The sequence below is a fragment of the Embiotoca jacksoni genome, unplaced genomic scaffold (assembly GCF_022577435.1).
Source record: "Embiotoca jacksoni isolate LCO1_2020_lvr unplaced genomic scaffold, fEmbJac1.0.p SCAF_7, whole genome shotgun sequence".
NCBI lineage: Eukaryota > Metazoa > Chordata > Actinopteri > Embiotocidae > Embiotoca > Embiotoca jacksoni.
Genome location: NW_027185425.1, coordinates 4,042,812 through 4,054,659, shown reverse-complemented (window position 1 = coordinate 4,054,659; position 11,848 = coordinate 4,042,812). Strand labels below are relative to the sequence as shown.

General features: G+C 38.5%; 1 protein-coding gene across 1 annotated transcript; it reads left to right on the top strand.

Moving 5' to 3' along the window:
* slc30a8 (solute carrier family 30 member 8) lies at positions 1-10,975 on the top strand. The gene is made up of 9 exons (XM_069176292.1): positions 1-114; positions 2,783-2,949; positions 4,240-4,386; positions 5,123-5,276; positions 5,468-5,634; positions 5,812-5,924; positions 7,677-7,782; positions 7,922-8,056; positions 9,706-10,975. The coding sequence occupies exons 1-9, from the start codon at positions 44-46 to the stop codon at positions 9,849-9,851; spliced, it is 1,206 nt and encodes a 401-aa protein (XP_069032393.1). The 5' UTR covers positions 1-43; the 3' UTR covers positions 9,852-10,975.
* The last annotated feature ends 873 nt before the right edge of the window (positions 10,976-11,848 follow it).

Genomic DNA, 11,848 nt, shown 5'->3' with positions numbered 1-11,848 from the left:
TTTAGACATTTCTGCGTATCTCGTATTGTTCACGGCATCAGCCATGTTCAAAAACAAGGATCCAGAGAAATTTCCCCTGCTGACTGACCCAAAGAGGACATACACCACAGGGAGGTAAGCCTTTCTTTCTTTCTTTTTTCAAAGAAATCAAATTTGTACTAAAAATCTAATTGGAATAGAAGAACAGAAAAAAAACCCTCCCCGTAGCTCCATCATAAATTATCTAGTGACTCATATTGTCACAAATTAGATAAAATCATTTAAAAAAGTTTGTCAAACTTTCCATTGTGAAAAATAATATTTTTTTTTTGCCCTGTCATGGTGCTTGTGATGTGGCAGTGTCTGCTCACGTTCCTCTGCGACCTAATGGTTTTCCACACGGACCACTCTGGGGTCTCATGAGATGAGCTGTGCGCAAACGTGCATTGCATTCAGCGCATTGGCCAGTGGTGGAGGAAGTACTCCGATCCTCATCCTACTTTAGTAAAAGTATTATACACTTTATTAATCCCCGAGGGGAAATTTCTTCTATTAGCACCAAAATGAAGTTAAAGTATTAAAGTGAAAGTACTGGTTTGGTCTCTCGTTTATTAATAAATATGACAATATTAGATTATTTATACTGAAGCACTTGAAGGTGCGTTAAGCATTACTGCTGTAGGTGGAATTGGATACTTTATACAGTTTTACAGGGACAGCAGATAAAGCTGACGAGTTGTCAGATTATTACTGGAAGAGGAAACGAGAAAAAAACAACAATATTTGGTGAAATATTTCATCCTTTGAACATTTACAAAAATAAAAACTGAGAAGTTTAGAGGGAAAAATCAGAGACATCTAAAACGTGATCTTGACAACACTGCTTTTTTTTTGTAAGGGGGGCAGGGCTGGAGCCTATGTTATTCAGTCAACATGGAAAAAGAAACCACAGGGGAGGTGTGCACTGCCTCTGACAAAGTCACCCACTTATTAACTTGTTAATCAGTGTCATTGTATTTGGTTATCTTCCTTCCACTCTTCTTCATCCTGTTCTATGGTTGTGCTAATAGTTGTACTGGCTTACCATAAGAAACATGGCTCTAGTGCTAAAATTAGCTTATAATAGCTTGAATTCAGCATGTTTGTATGTGTGATTGATAGATAGATTGATAGATAGATAGATTGATAATCATGACATCTAAAAAGTTAAATAAAAGCAATTATCTAATAAACATGGCTCTGGCTATCTTTAAGATATATCTATATTTCCACTGTTAAAATGCAAAAAAAAGAAAACTCATGACTTTTTCATGACTTTTTAAAACTATGTTTTATTTTGTAAATAATATGCTGAATAGTGAAGTTTGAGAAGTCTCATGGCATTAATAACACCCTGGATAGTGGGATCATCCCAAAGACTGAACAAAACAAGGAGGAGTCTCACATTCTTATTGTGGAGTGCTTCCTCTTTTACACCTACAGACCTTTGATCAACGCACTGAACCAACATTACTTTATTTCCATCCCATGTGAAGGACGCAAAAAGAGGAGGTGTTCTGGGAACCACGTCCTGTCCGATGGCCACGTCTGGTCCGTGTATTTCAAATTCAAGAACATCATAGCATCATCTAATTTCTGCATCGTGTTTGTGAAGTTTTACAGTCAGTCATGCATATTAGGAGTGCTTATTCTTTTGCCGACCGTCATATTTTGACAATAAACTTTTATTTGTGTTGGTGGATTTGGGATTTTTCCAGCATGGATATTTTCAACTTGCAGATGCATTGTTTTGCAGTCTTTATGAATGTGAGGCACAAATCCCTACATGGAAAATTCAGAAACGCACAATGCACATGTATATATTTATGTAATTGTAATTGTAATTGTCAGTCTCTGGCTGATAAAGTGCATCTGCCAGAGTTCCCGCCTCCATCTCTGTTTGAAAGGTCCCGAATGCTTACAGGCGGAAACATGAAATACGAGCAGCAGCTTGCGGTATTCACACTGTATTTTCTTAAAGAAATGCACAATCTAATTTTTTATTTTCCTAATATGACCCTGAAAACTGTGACGTACTCATGCTGGTTTTAATCTATCAAACAAGATATTTAGGCAAATATTTGTCTCTCGCTCGGGGGAAGAAAACACTGTTGGTGTTCTGTTGGGTAATCTGTTGAGTGGGCTTGATTATCATACAGTTGCCTGCAGCGTTCAACTGATCATGAAACTGGCTTGAGTGGCTCATGTGCATGAGTATTATTCTGATCACACAGCCAACCATTTCATTTCTACTGACTACATTACTTTGGCTAGAAAGTCCCTCCTCAAATTTCTTTTAGTCTTTTAATTTATCATCGATTAAACAACCAAACTTACTACATTGTAGTTTATTTTTGTCGCAAAATAAAACAAACCCATCATACAATCACATTTTAAAATTGTACTTAAAAATGTACTCTTAATGTTTTGTTTTTTAAGGCAATTTTCTGTACAATATTAAAAAAAAAATACTCGTGTAATTTTCTTTTTAATCTGCATCTATACATATTGACGCTAAACACAACAGAAAGAGATGTAGCTGCTACAGACTGCTTGGATGAACATAACTTTACCTGGACAAATGTGAAGAAGAATTTTTACCTGCAATAACTTTAACAATGAAACCAGCTCCTTGTAGTTTTAGGGTTTTCTTTTCTCTCTTAATGGATAATGAAAATTAATTGTTGTGTCTGAAACTTGCTAAAGAGTCAGCTGCAACAGATAATCACAACAATGTTATATATTCTGATTTGATTTGTTCCAGCGTGCCAAACCAGGAGGCATTAAAGAACGACGGCACGGGTGGCATCAGGCATTGCCATGACAACAGCCAGGCACAGGAGGATCGCGAGACAGAGAAGAAAACTGCCAGGAAGAGGTTGTACGTGGTTTCTGTCATCTGCCTGGTTTTCATGGTCGGTGAGCTCCTCGGTGAGTCACGCTGTTTTTATGGCTTTCTTTCATCTTTGTCATCTTTGACATTTTTGTCTCTGGCAACCTTATTTTCTTTTTAATATTGTCACTCTTTGATATTTGCTTATCCTGGTCATAGGTTATCCACTCCACTAATTTCTTTACTTTGTTAACTTTTTTCTCTTCTGACCTTTGTTCTCTCTTCACCAAAAACTACCTGGTTAGGTTTAAGAAAAAAGTAGAAGTTGGGAATACATCATTGTTTCGGGTTAAAATACGTTGTTTTTTTTACATTGGTAACATGGGTATAGTGCTGCCGGAGATCAATAGTTCTCTTTCTGAGATGAAACTGATTAAAATTTTTAGGTGCTTTATGAGCCAATAGTCTCCAAAGCATAAATGTCTCACAAAAGAGCAAATAAAAACAAATGGAATATTGACATTTAAGGTTTATCGATTGAGTCCTGATGGCAACTCGATCACCCTGTTAAACTTATTGCATCCCGTGGTAATGCACACTCAACTCTTCCTGTATCTTTCAAATTAAAAACCCTCTAGCTATTCAGGAAAAAAAAGAAAGAAATTAATTTCTTAATAAGGCTTTTATTGGGAAATATTTGCAGGAACCTGTTGTAACGGAAATTGAACACTTTGGATGAGTAATCCAGAACAACAGTTGAAATATGATATTTTTTACTTTATCACATTAAAGCAAAGCAAATGTACATAACGGCATGTAAACTTAAAGTAACAGTGGTTACACAAACTCAGAAACAGTGCACGTCACATATGTCTCCGATACTTCAACATGCTCAGGTTTTTTCAACAAATATCACTACATCCTGGTCACATAAGTCACTTAACATAAATTACATGAGTTAAATATTGTACATTTATGTGAGTAATTCACTTATGTTACTTAAAAGCTTTCTCTCAAATTACTTGGCTTCTGGGTGAAAGTCCTGTAAATCAACATACCCTCCCAAACTTCTTCCTGCGAGGGCTCTATCTCTCTTTGTACTTTGTAACATGACCTCCGTACATGACCTCCTTCTATGAAGCCGCTCATACATACGTGTACTTTCCCCGCCTAAGCGAGGAGATACCTGACACTGATATGGTATCCCCTAGTGGACTGACAGGTGTATTCCAAGGTCTGCCTCCTCTCATTTGTTTCTGCTCAATCGCCAGCTCTCTCAAACCTTGTGGCTCATTCACTTTTCTTTTTTTTTTAATTCTCCACGAGTGTAAATTCGGCATTTCTGCAATGAAACGATAATCGTCTGTCCTGACTCTCTCTTTCTGCAGGTGGGTATTTTGCGGGCAGCCTTGCGGTGATGACCGACGCTGCCCACTTGCTGGTGGACTTAATCAGCTTCATCATCAGTCTGTTCTCCCTTTGGCTGTCCTCCAGACCGGCAACGTACAGGCTCAGCTATGGCTGGCATCGTGCAGGTACGGTATGGTCGCATGTATTTACTGTCAGTGTCCAGGTGCATTATGTTTTATCAGCTGTCTGTTTGTCCATCCCATTCACAGAATATGTCAGGAACACCTGGAGAGAATTTCTTCAAATTTTGCACAAATTATTCAATTTTTTTTTTTTTTTTAGGGGCACTATGACAAATCATGTCTGTGGGCACAACTCAAGAATTTATACGCTAAGTTTCACCCAAATGTCTTAAAGATTAAAAAAGATGACCTGATGACATTTTATATACAAAAGGTCAAAGGTCAATCTCAGTGCGGCATGTAAATAGCTTGCCAAAACCCTTTTCTGGTCATTGTTCAAGGCCATAAGTCAGGAACAGAAGGGGAGATTGTGATCATATTTTGTATTTGGTCAACTATCTGTCTTCAGCAAGTTGCAGAGCCTCCTGCTTAACTCTGATACTTAATTAGCAATTTAAAGCAGTGAAACTGAAATAACTGACTTCTGACTTTGTCCACGTTTCACTGATTGCTAGTTCCGTCCAATATTCAGCACATAAATAATATTTAGTCTAAATGTACTTAGTTTCTGTATCTTTCTTAATTCATGTCGCACGCAACGTATAACTGCATATTAAAGTTCAAACCGTTTGGAGTTGCTGTTTCTGTTATCTAGAGCAGCTTCCAGTCAGTGTTTGACCACCGTTTTTGTTGTGTTTTGCCCTGATTTATTTCTCCCCGTGTCTCTTGTCTCCTGCAGAGATCCTGGGCGCGCTGCTGTCAGTGTTTACCATCTGGCTGGTGACGGGAGTGTTGGTTTACCTGGCTGTGGAACGCATCATCAATAACAACTACACTATCGAAGGCGATATTATGCTCATTACCTCCAGTTGTGCTGTGGTGGCCAATATTGTGTGAGTAAAATACACATTAGTCTCTCATTTATAAAGCTTTTAACAAAATTTTTTGAATATTTATGATCTAATTATAGCGATTATAACAAGGACAGTACTTTTCATGGACTCCAAAAGCAATTTTTGTTGTGTCAAAATGTGTCTCAGGGCCGATTTGTGTACTGCTTCAAAAATGTTCCTTCTCTCCACAGCATGGCGGTCACCCTCCACCAGTCCGGCCACGGCCACAGTCACGGCGGGCTCAGCTCACACGGACACGGTCACAGTCACGGTAAAGCAAAGGAAAAGACTCCGATCTCGAACGGCACCCACCCGAATGAGGACCGTATAAACATGGAGCAAAATGAGGCTGATCACGGTATGTTCCAAATACACAAATCATTATTTTGTCAGTTTTTTCTCAGATGTGATCACAGATGGCTGTGAAACAATTTCAATATAATGTCATGGTATCATAGTCCATTGGACTTTAAAATTAACTTTATTGTTCTGTTATTATATAATTATGTTCTATTATTTTTTTTTTCCGTGTCAGGACGGAGGGCTCAGCAGGCCAATGCTAGTGTGCGAGCAGCTTTTGTACACGTGCTGGGAGATCTTCTGCAGAGCATCAGCGTGCTCGTCAGCGCCCTCATTATCTTCTTCAAGGTGACATGTCTGTTTGTGTTTGAACACGGGATGAGAGGTCTAAGAGTGAGACTAAACCCCTTGATGGGAGATGAGGTGGAGAAAGAAGGCGTGAAATGCAATAAGAGCATTTTGATAACGGATTAGGAAATGAAAGGACAGGTTTATCTCGTCACTATTCTGTTGAAAATCATTTAAAATGCAGATTTAAATGTTAAATCCTGAAAAGTCCCACTGAGGTTTGAGTGTGTATGTCTCCTGCACTCTCATGTGGAGCAGAATATATTGGAAGGTGTAATTATGAGATCTGTTTATTAAATCAGATTTGATTGGTAAGTGGGAATGACATAATGAATGCTGCGGCAAAACAAGGCGGGGGCCTCCATTTGTCTGTCGTGGCTCCAGGCCTCTCTATATTCTACAGAATGGGAGTGATAGAAACAACACACATGACAAGTTAAAATGTTTATTACTGAAAGAACAGAGCAGATGTGAAGGACCATTAAAAACAACAATAAATACTCTAAATAAAATCCGTAGCCTCAATAATTTGTAAAAAAATTCACACAGTATATCTGACATACTTTTGGGGTCAGTAGGATACAGGAATAATGACAAACATTTTCTTGATTTTAAATGTAAAATGTAAAAAGAGGAAAATAATTAATACATTTTTAATGATTCAGTCACAATTGTCTCCACACATGTCATATTTTCTAATAATGATTGCTCTATATAGATGTTGTTTTCATGTCATATATTATTTATATATTTTTTACAAAGCGGTCCTCTAATGCAAGAATTAATACAGTGACACAGGATTGGAATTTGGAAAAGTATTCTTTATAACAAATAGACACAAACATGTTTGACTAAGAAAAGCAGAGAAAAAAAACAGCTCAGAGAAAGCAATCAAACCTTTGTTTTTAAAACAGAAAATGACAAAATATTGTGTGTCAGTAAGTAGCTGATCGAGAAATTTAATTTGCTGATTTTCACGTTTGTATTCCAAAATAAACAATGACACGGGGATTAAAAATGTCTCTTCATTAGCTCATGTGTGATTTATGTCATAATGACCTTATTGACTTATTCCAAAAGTAATATTTTAATATATAGTGTTAAATTCTTATCAGACTGCAGATCAAATTTACCAACAATACAAAACCCTTCAAAGATTATTTTGCTATTAGTCAATGTTATTTTTTATTCAATGAAATATTTACTGTTGTTGTGTGAGGCTAGTTTTAGCATACAGTGCATCATTCAATAATTCCTGAATTATTTTTAGCCTCCCACGCTCCATATTTTCAGTGCTAAAAACACTCTCCCCCTCGAGGAATATCGAGCGACACAAAGATGTGGCTGTCTTCAGCAGGAAAGATGCTGCCACATTCGCTCTTTACATGCTGCTCTGTTGCTCAGTGATTTTCAGTGTGCTGCAGATTTCTTTTTCCCTGGCAGTCATTACTGCCAAATAATGAGCTTCCTTATATAAGACATAATTAATTGTTACTGTCCTGTGTTCCTTAATGAGGTGCAGTTTGGCCCTTTCTTCTCAGTAACCAGCACAGATTTTTCTTTAAAGATATTGAGCAGCAAAACTTTTCTTTATAGATGCATGACAGAAAGGGTTTTACTGAAATGATACATTTTTCAGCTCGAAAAATAAGTCTCCATTTGACAGAAGCCAAAATCGATAAAATTATTTAATTACACGCGAGATAGGCATGTCTGATAATGCTCATTTTCTGCATTGTTTTTTTCTTTCAGCCGGAATATAAGATAGCTGACCCCATCTGCACCTTCCTGTTCTCCATATTTGTCTTATTTACCACTGTCACCATCCTGAGAGACATCTGTATCGTCCTGATGGAAGGTGAGGTTATTATTACCGATCCAAAAACTCCAATACAGTGTCAACATCACTTTACTGATAGGAGGAGGTTTTTTTTTTTTTCTCACAGTCTTATACTTATTCTTTGTCTTTTTTTTCCTCTCTTCCCTGTATGTCTCAGGTATTCCGAATGGGGTGAAGTACAGTGAGGTGCGAGATGGTTTGTTGGCGGTGAAGGGCGTCACAGCAGTGCACAACCTTCACATCTGGGCCCTCACCATGAACCAGGCTATGTTGACTGCACATGTAGCCATAGGTGAGAGGAAATCTCCGGTCTGTCTTGAAACATAATTTGGAACTGTCTGCACATGATTTAATCCAGATATTACCTTTTGAATTGTTGATATTTGTTAACTTGCTTCATGAATCTGTCAGAACTCGCTCAGTGGCCATATCAAATCTGGTAGGCTATTACTAAAATATACAAGTTTCTTTTTTTTCAGCTAACATTCATGTTTTTGTCTAAAAGATAATGCAAACATGCGCAGCAAATGAGTGAAAGCTAACTAAAGTTAATCTTTACTTTAATAAGATTAAAGTTCCCGCCGTGTAGAAGTGTTTTTTTTTTTTTTTTTAAAGATACAATATGTAATGTAATTAAATATACTTTTATGTATATTTTTTAGAACTTGAAGATTGTGCTCACTCTCTTGGGAGAAAATTGCTCCCCTGTAACAAAAGCAAAAAGTGCTTTCCGCACTGAACTTATCCTTGTGCTAACAGCTCCCTTAGCAGCCCCAAGATAAGAAGGCTTTTACATTGTCAAAATGTTGGCCCATTGCAAAGTGGGCTAACCCTGACTTTTAGCCTTGGGCCTGTTGGACCTGCTACAGAGAAGGGGGAGAACCCAGTTTCAGGGGTTATCTCCTGAAAATGGGTTAAACAGGGTTACAGTGAAGTTTCTGCTTATCGTTAACACCTCCAACAGCTGCAAATAAGGTTGAATTTACACATAGAGGTTTCACATTTGCATTTTCATTCAAGTAAGCGGGCGCCATCATCGGTGCTCCTGTTCTGCTCAAGACATCCATGAAGACAGTAGGACGTTTAGCTGACATTCGCTAAATACACAGATATTTTTCTCAGGAGTTGCTTGGGGCAAAAAAATGGTAATGTTGAGTGTGTATGTAAAAGTGCAATGATGTGCTGCAACATTTTGCTAATTTTTTCAGGTCTTAATGCCAGCAAGCCTACATTAGTGAAGTGAAAGTTAGCATTTAGCTCAAAGCGTGGCTCTGTCTAAAGGATGAAGCAAGCTGACAAAGTGCAGCTGAAGATGAGGCACAAATTAGATTGATGAAAGTTGTCAAGTTAATGTTATAGAGCTGAGCCTGAAGCCTTAAAATGGTCACTTTACAGATGGTATTTTTGTCAAGGAAACTCTATTATTTAGACCTGACGTACTATGAGACTCCTCTGATTCCCTGAATGTGGGGTAAAGGTCCCCTGAAGGACACACCGACCTCAGGAACTAACGGTCCATGATAAGTGTTGACTGTGGTCACACTGGACACAACATGTCTGACTCTCTGTCTGGCAGTATTCAGCCAAGGACATGTTCGTTTCCTTATCGGAACCAATGTGTTCCTTAAAGTTGAGCCCTTGTGAGATTACAGACGGAGAGGTTTAGTAACCGGGCACGGTCACACGCTGTGGCCTCTCTCCTCCATCGAGCTGCTGCCAATAAACATCACTGCGTTGTCACCCAGAACGGCCTCCTCTGCCTTCTTCACCTCATCTCCACGATTTCCATCACAATTTTGACTTTTATTTGAGCAACTTCTCCCTCAATTGAGGCTGCCAGAATGACTCTAGACTTTGTTGTTTTCAGTGTTGGAACACTTTTTAAAGCTCATAAACACACAAGGTGACTAACGTTTGTTTATCTTCCTCTCTCCCCCACAGATGAGTCAGTGGAAGCTCAGACCGTCCTAAGAAAAATGACACAGGCCTGCTTCTCCTCCTACAACTTCCACTCTGTTACGATTCAGATGGAGAGGCAGGCTGACCTGAAACCTGAATGCAGACTGTGCGAGAACCCCGAGAAGTAGGAACCAGCCTTAGGTCTGATCCCAGCTCTATCTGCTGTGATGTGTTGACACTTGCACGTGTTGTAACATGTGTTGACACTTGCACTGCTCATGGGACCTTAGGGGTTTTTGTTTTACTGTGACATTATTGACAAACTTCCCAGGACTTTGCCTGAAGTGCCTTTGTGTTAACAGTCCCAAAGAAATATTGATACCTCATTAACAATTGGGATGGCTCTGTATGTAAGGGATTTTTGGGGAGAAGCTCATCACCCCATCCTCCTGTGGGAAGTTACATCTGGTCAAAATCGTATTATTCATGAGTTGATTTTTGCTTCTTGAGTGTGTTCGTTATGAAATTGAAATCACAAAGAGTACTGTAAAAAGTAAATTCCTCTTTTTAGACTATAAATGTGCATTATTGTTGTTTGATTATTATTCAGGCTAGTGCCGAAGTAATTTTTGTTGTTATCTATATCAACCTTGGATTTTGGACAAAGACCACCCTTTGCACAGTTTGATACTTTTAAATATAGACCAATTTATATTTCTAAGCACTGACTGTTTCACCAGAAACCTGAGTAGCCCTGTGTGTGGAAACCTTTGTCTGTAGTTTCATACATGATAATAACACATTTTCTCTGATTTTGTACAGTTGTAAGGTACAAGCTGCAGTAAATCATTCAATAAAACATTCATATTTTGAATACCTTGATTGGTAATGTCACGAAATTGTTTCAGACTCTGTCCGTTTAACCCCTAACTGCCAGCACAGCTCTGTTGCTGGGCAACAAGCACCAAAAATGGATCCATTGTCGAGCAGGGTACGTTGATCTCTGTTAACAATCACCCACCTCCATGAACTTGAGCCAATTTTCAATGTACGTTGGTGGCCTTTTTGGGGTGCGAGGGGCCTCTGACATGTTGCGGACAGCTTGTTTGAGTCTGACCTTCGTCTGCCCTCCTGTATCCTGCAGCGAAAGCTGTAGGTGTTCTGAGCTTCAGTGGTACGGTCAAGGGCGGCATTAATAACAACTGACACATAGAGGCTGGCTGCTGCCAACCAAGTTATTTATTCTGGAAATATCCACATCTAATGGTCATATATTTTATCATACTACATGAAGATATCCACAATTAGAAATACAGTGAAATTATTTTAGTTTTTGCAATTTCAAAGTGATTTATCATCTAATCTTAGAATTAATCAGATTCTTTTTCATGTTAAATTGTAAGTTTTCCTCTTTTAACTTGCTTTAAAATAGTTTGGAACATCTTATTCTACTTTTGTAAAGTTCGTGTTTTTGTCTTTTAATTTTCATACCAACCCTTTATTAATGAAAATAAAAACAGATCAGTTGCCCTCTGAAGAGTTGTTATTTTTCTCTGTCCTTACAGATAAACCACATATTTTTCACATACGTGCAAAAACACAAAGTGAAAAATGTATTTTGACCATGGAAACATGTGGTTTGGGAACATTTTCATGTTTAATGTATTAAAGCACATGGAGATTCCCATGTGAAAACTTTCCCCCATATCTTCCCCATGTAATCATACATGATCTGTCTTAAGGTGCTTTCTTTCAAATGGCATAGATTATTGAAATATCAGACACTCAGACTAGCTGCTGATTGGCCACTTCTAACATTTCTGCTTAAATGCAGCACACAAGCGCACCCATACATGACCACACTCACACCCACACTGCCCCCTCTCTGTTTCCATACCTTTTAAGCTGTATACTTATCTCGTTCTTCAGAGGTGAATTTGCTGTGGAATTTGAGTGGACTTTACATGCTGCTGCCTTCAGAGCAAACCATTGTACCTCCTCCCCCCCCATCCCCTGCCCCTCCCCTTGTTTCTCTCCATCTGAATTTAGCCCAGGGACCAGATCAGTGCGTATTTAATTAAAGCATGAGTAATGCACTAGGTTGCTAGATAATCCGTTTTAGTTCCGATATCCCCTCAGCTAATAATTATTACACGGTTTGTGTTTCCTCACAAGGGGTGTTCTG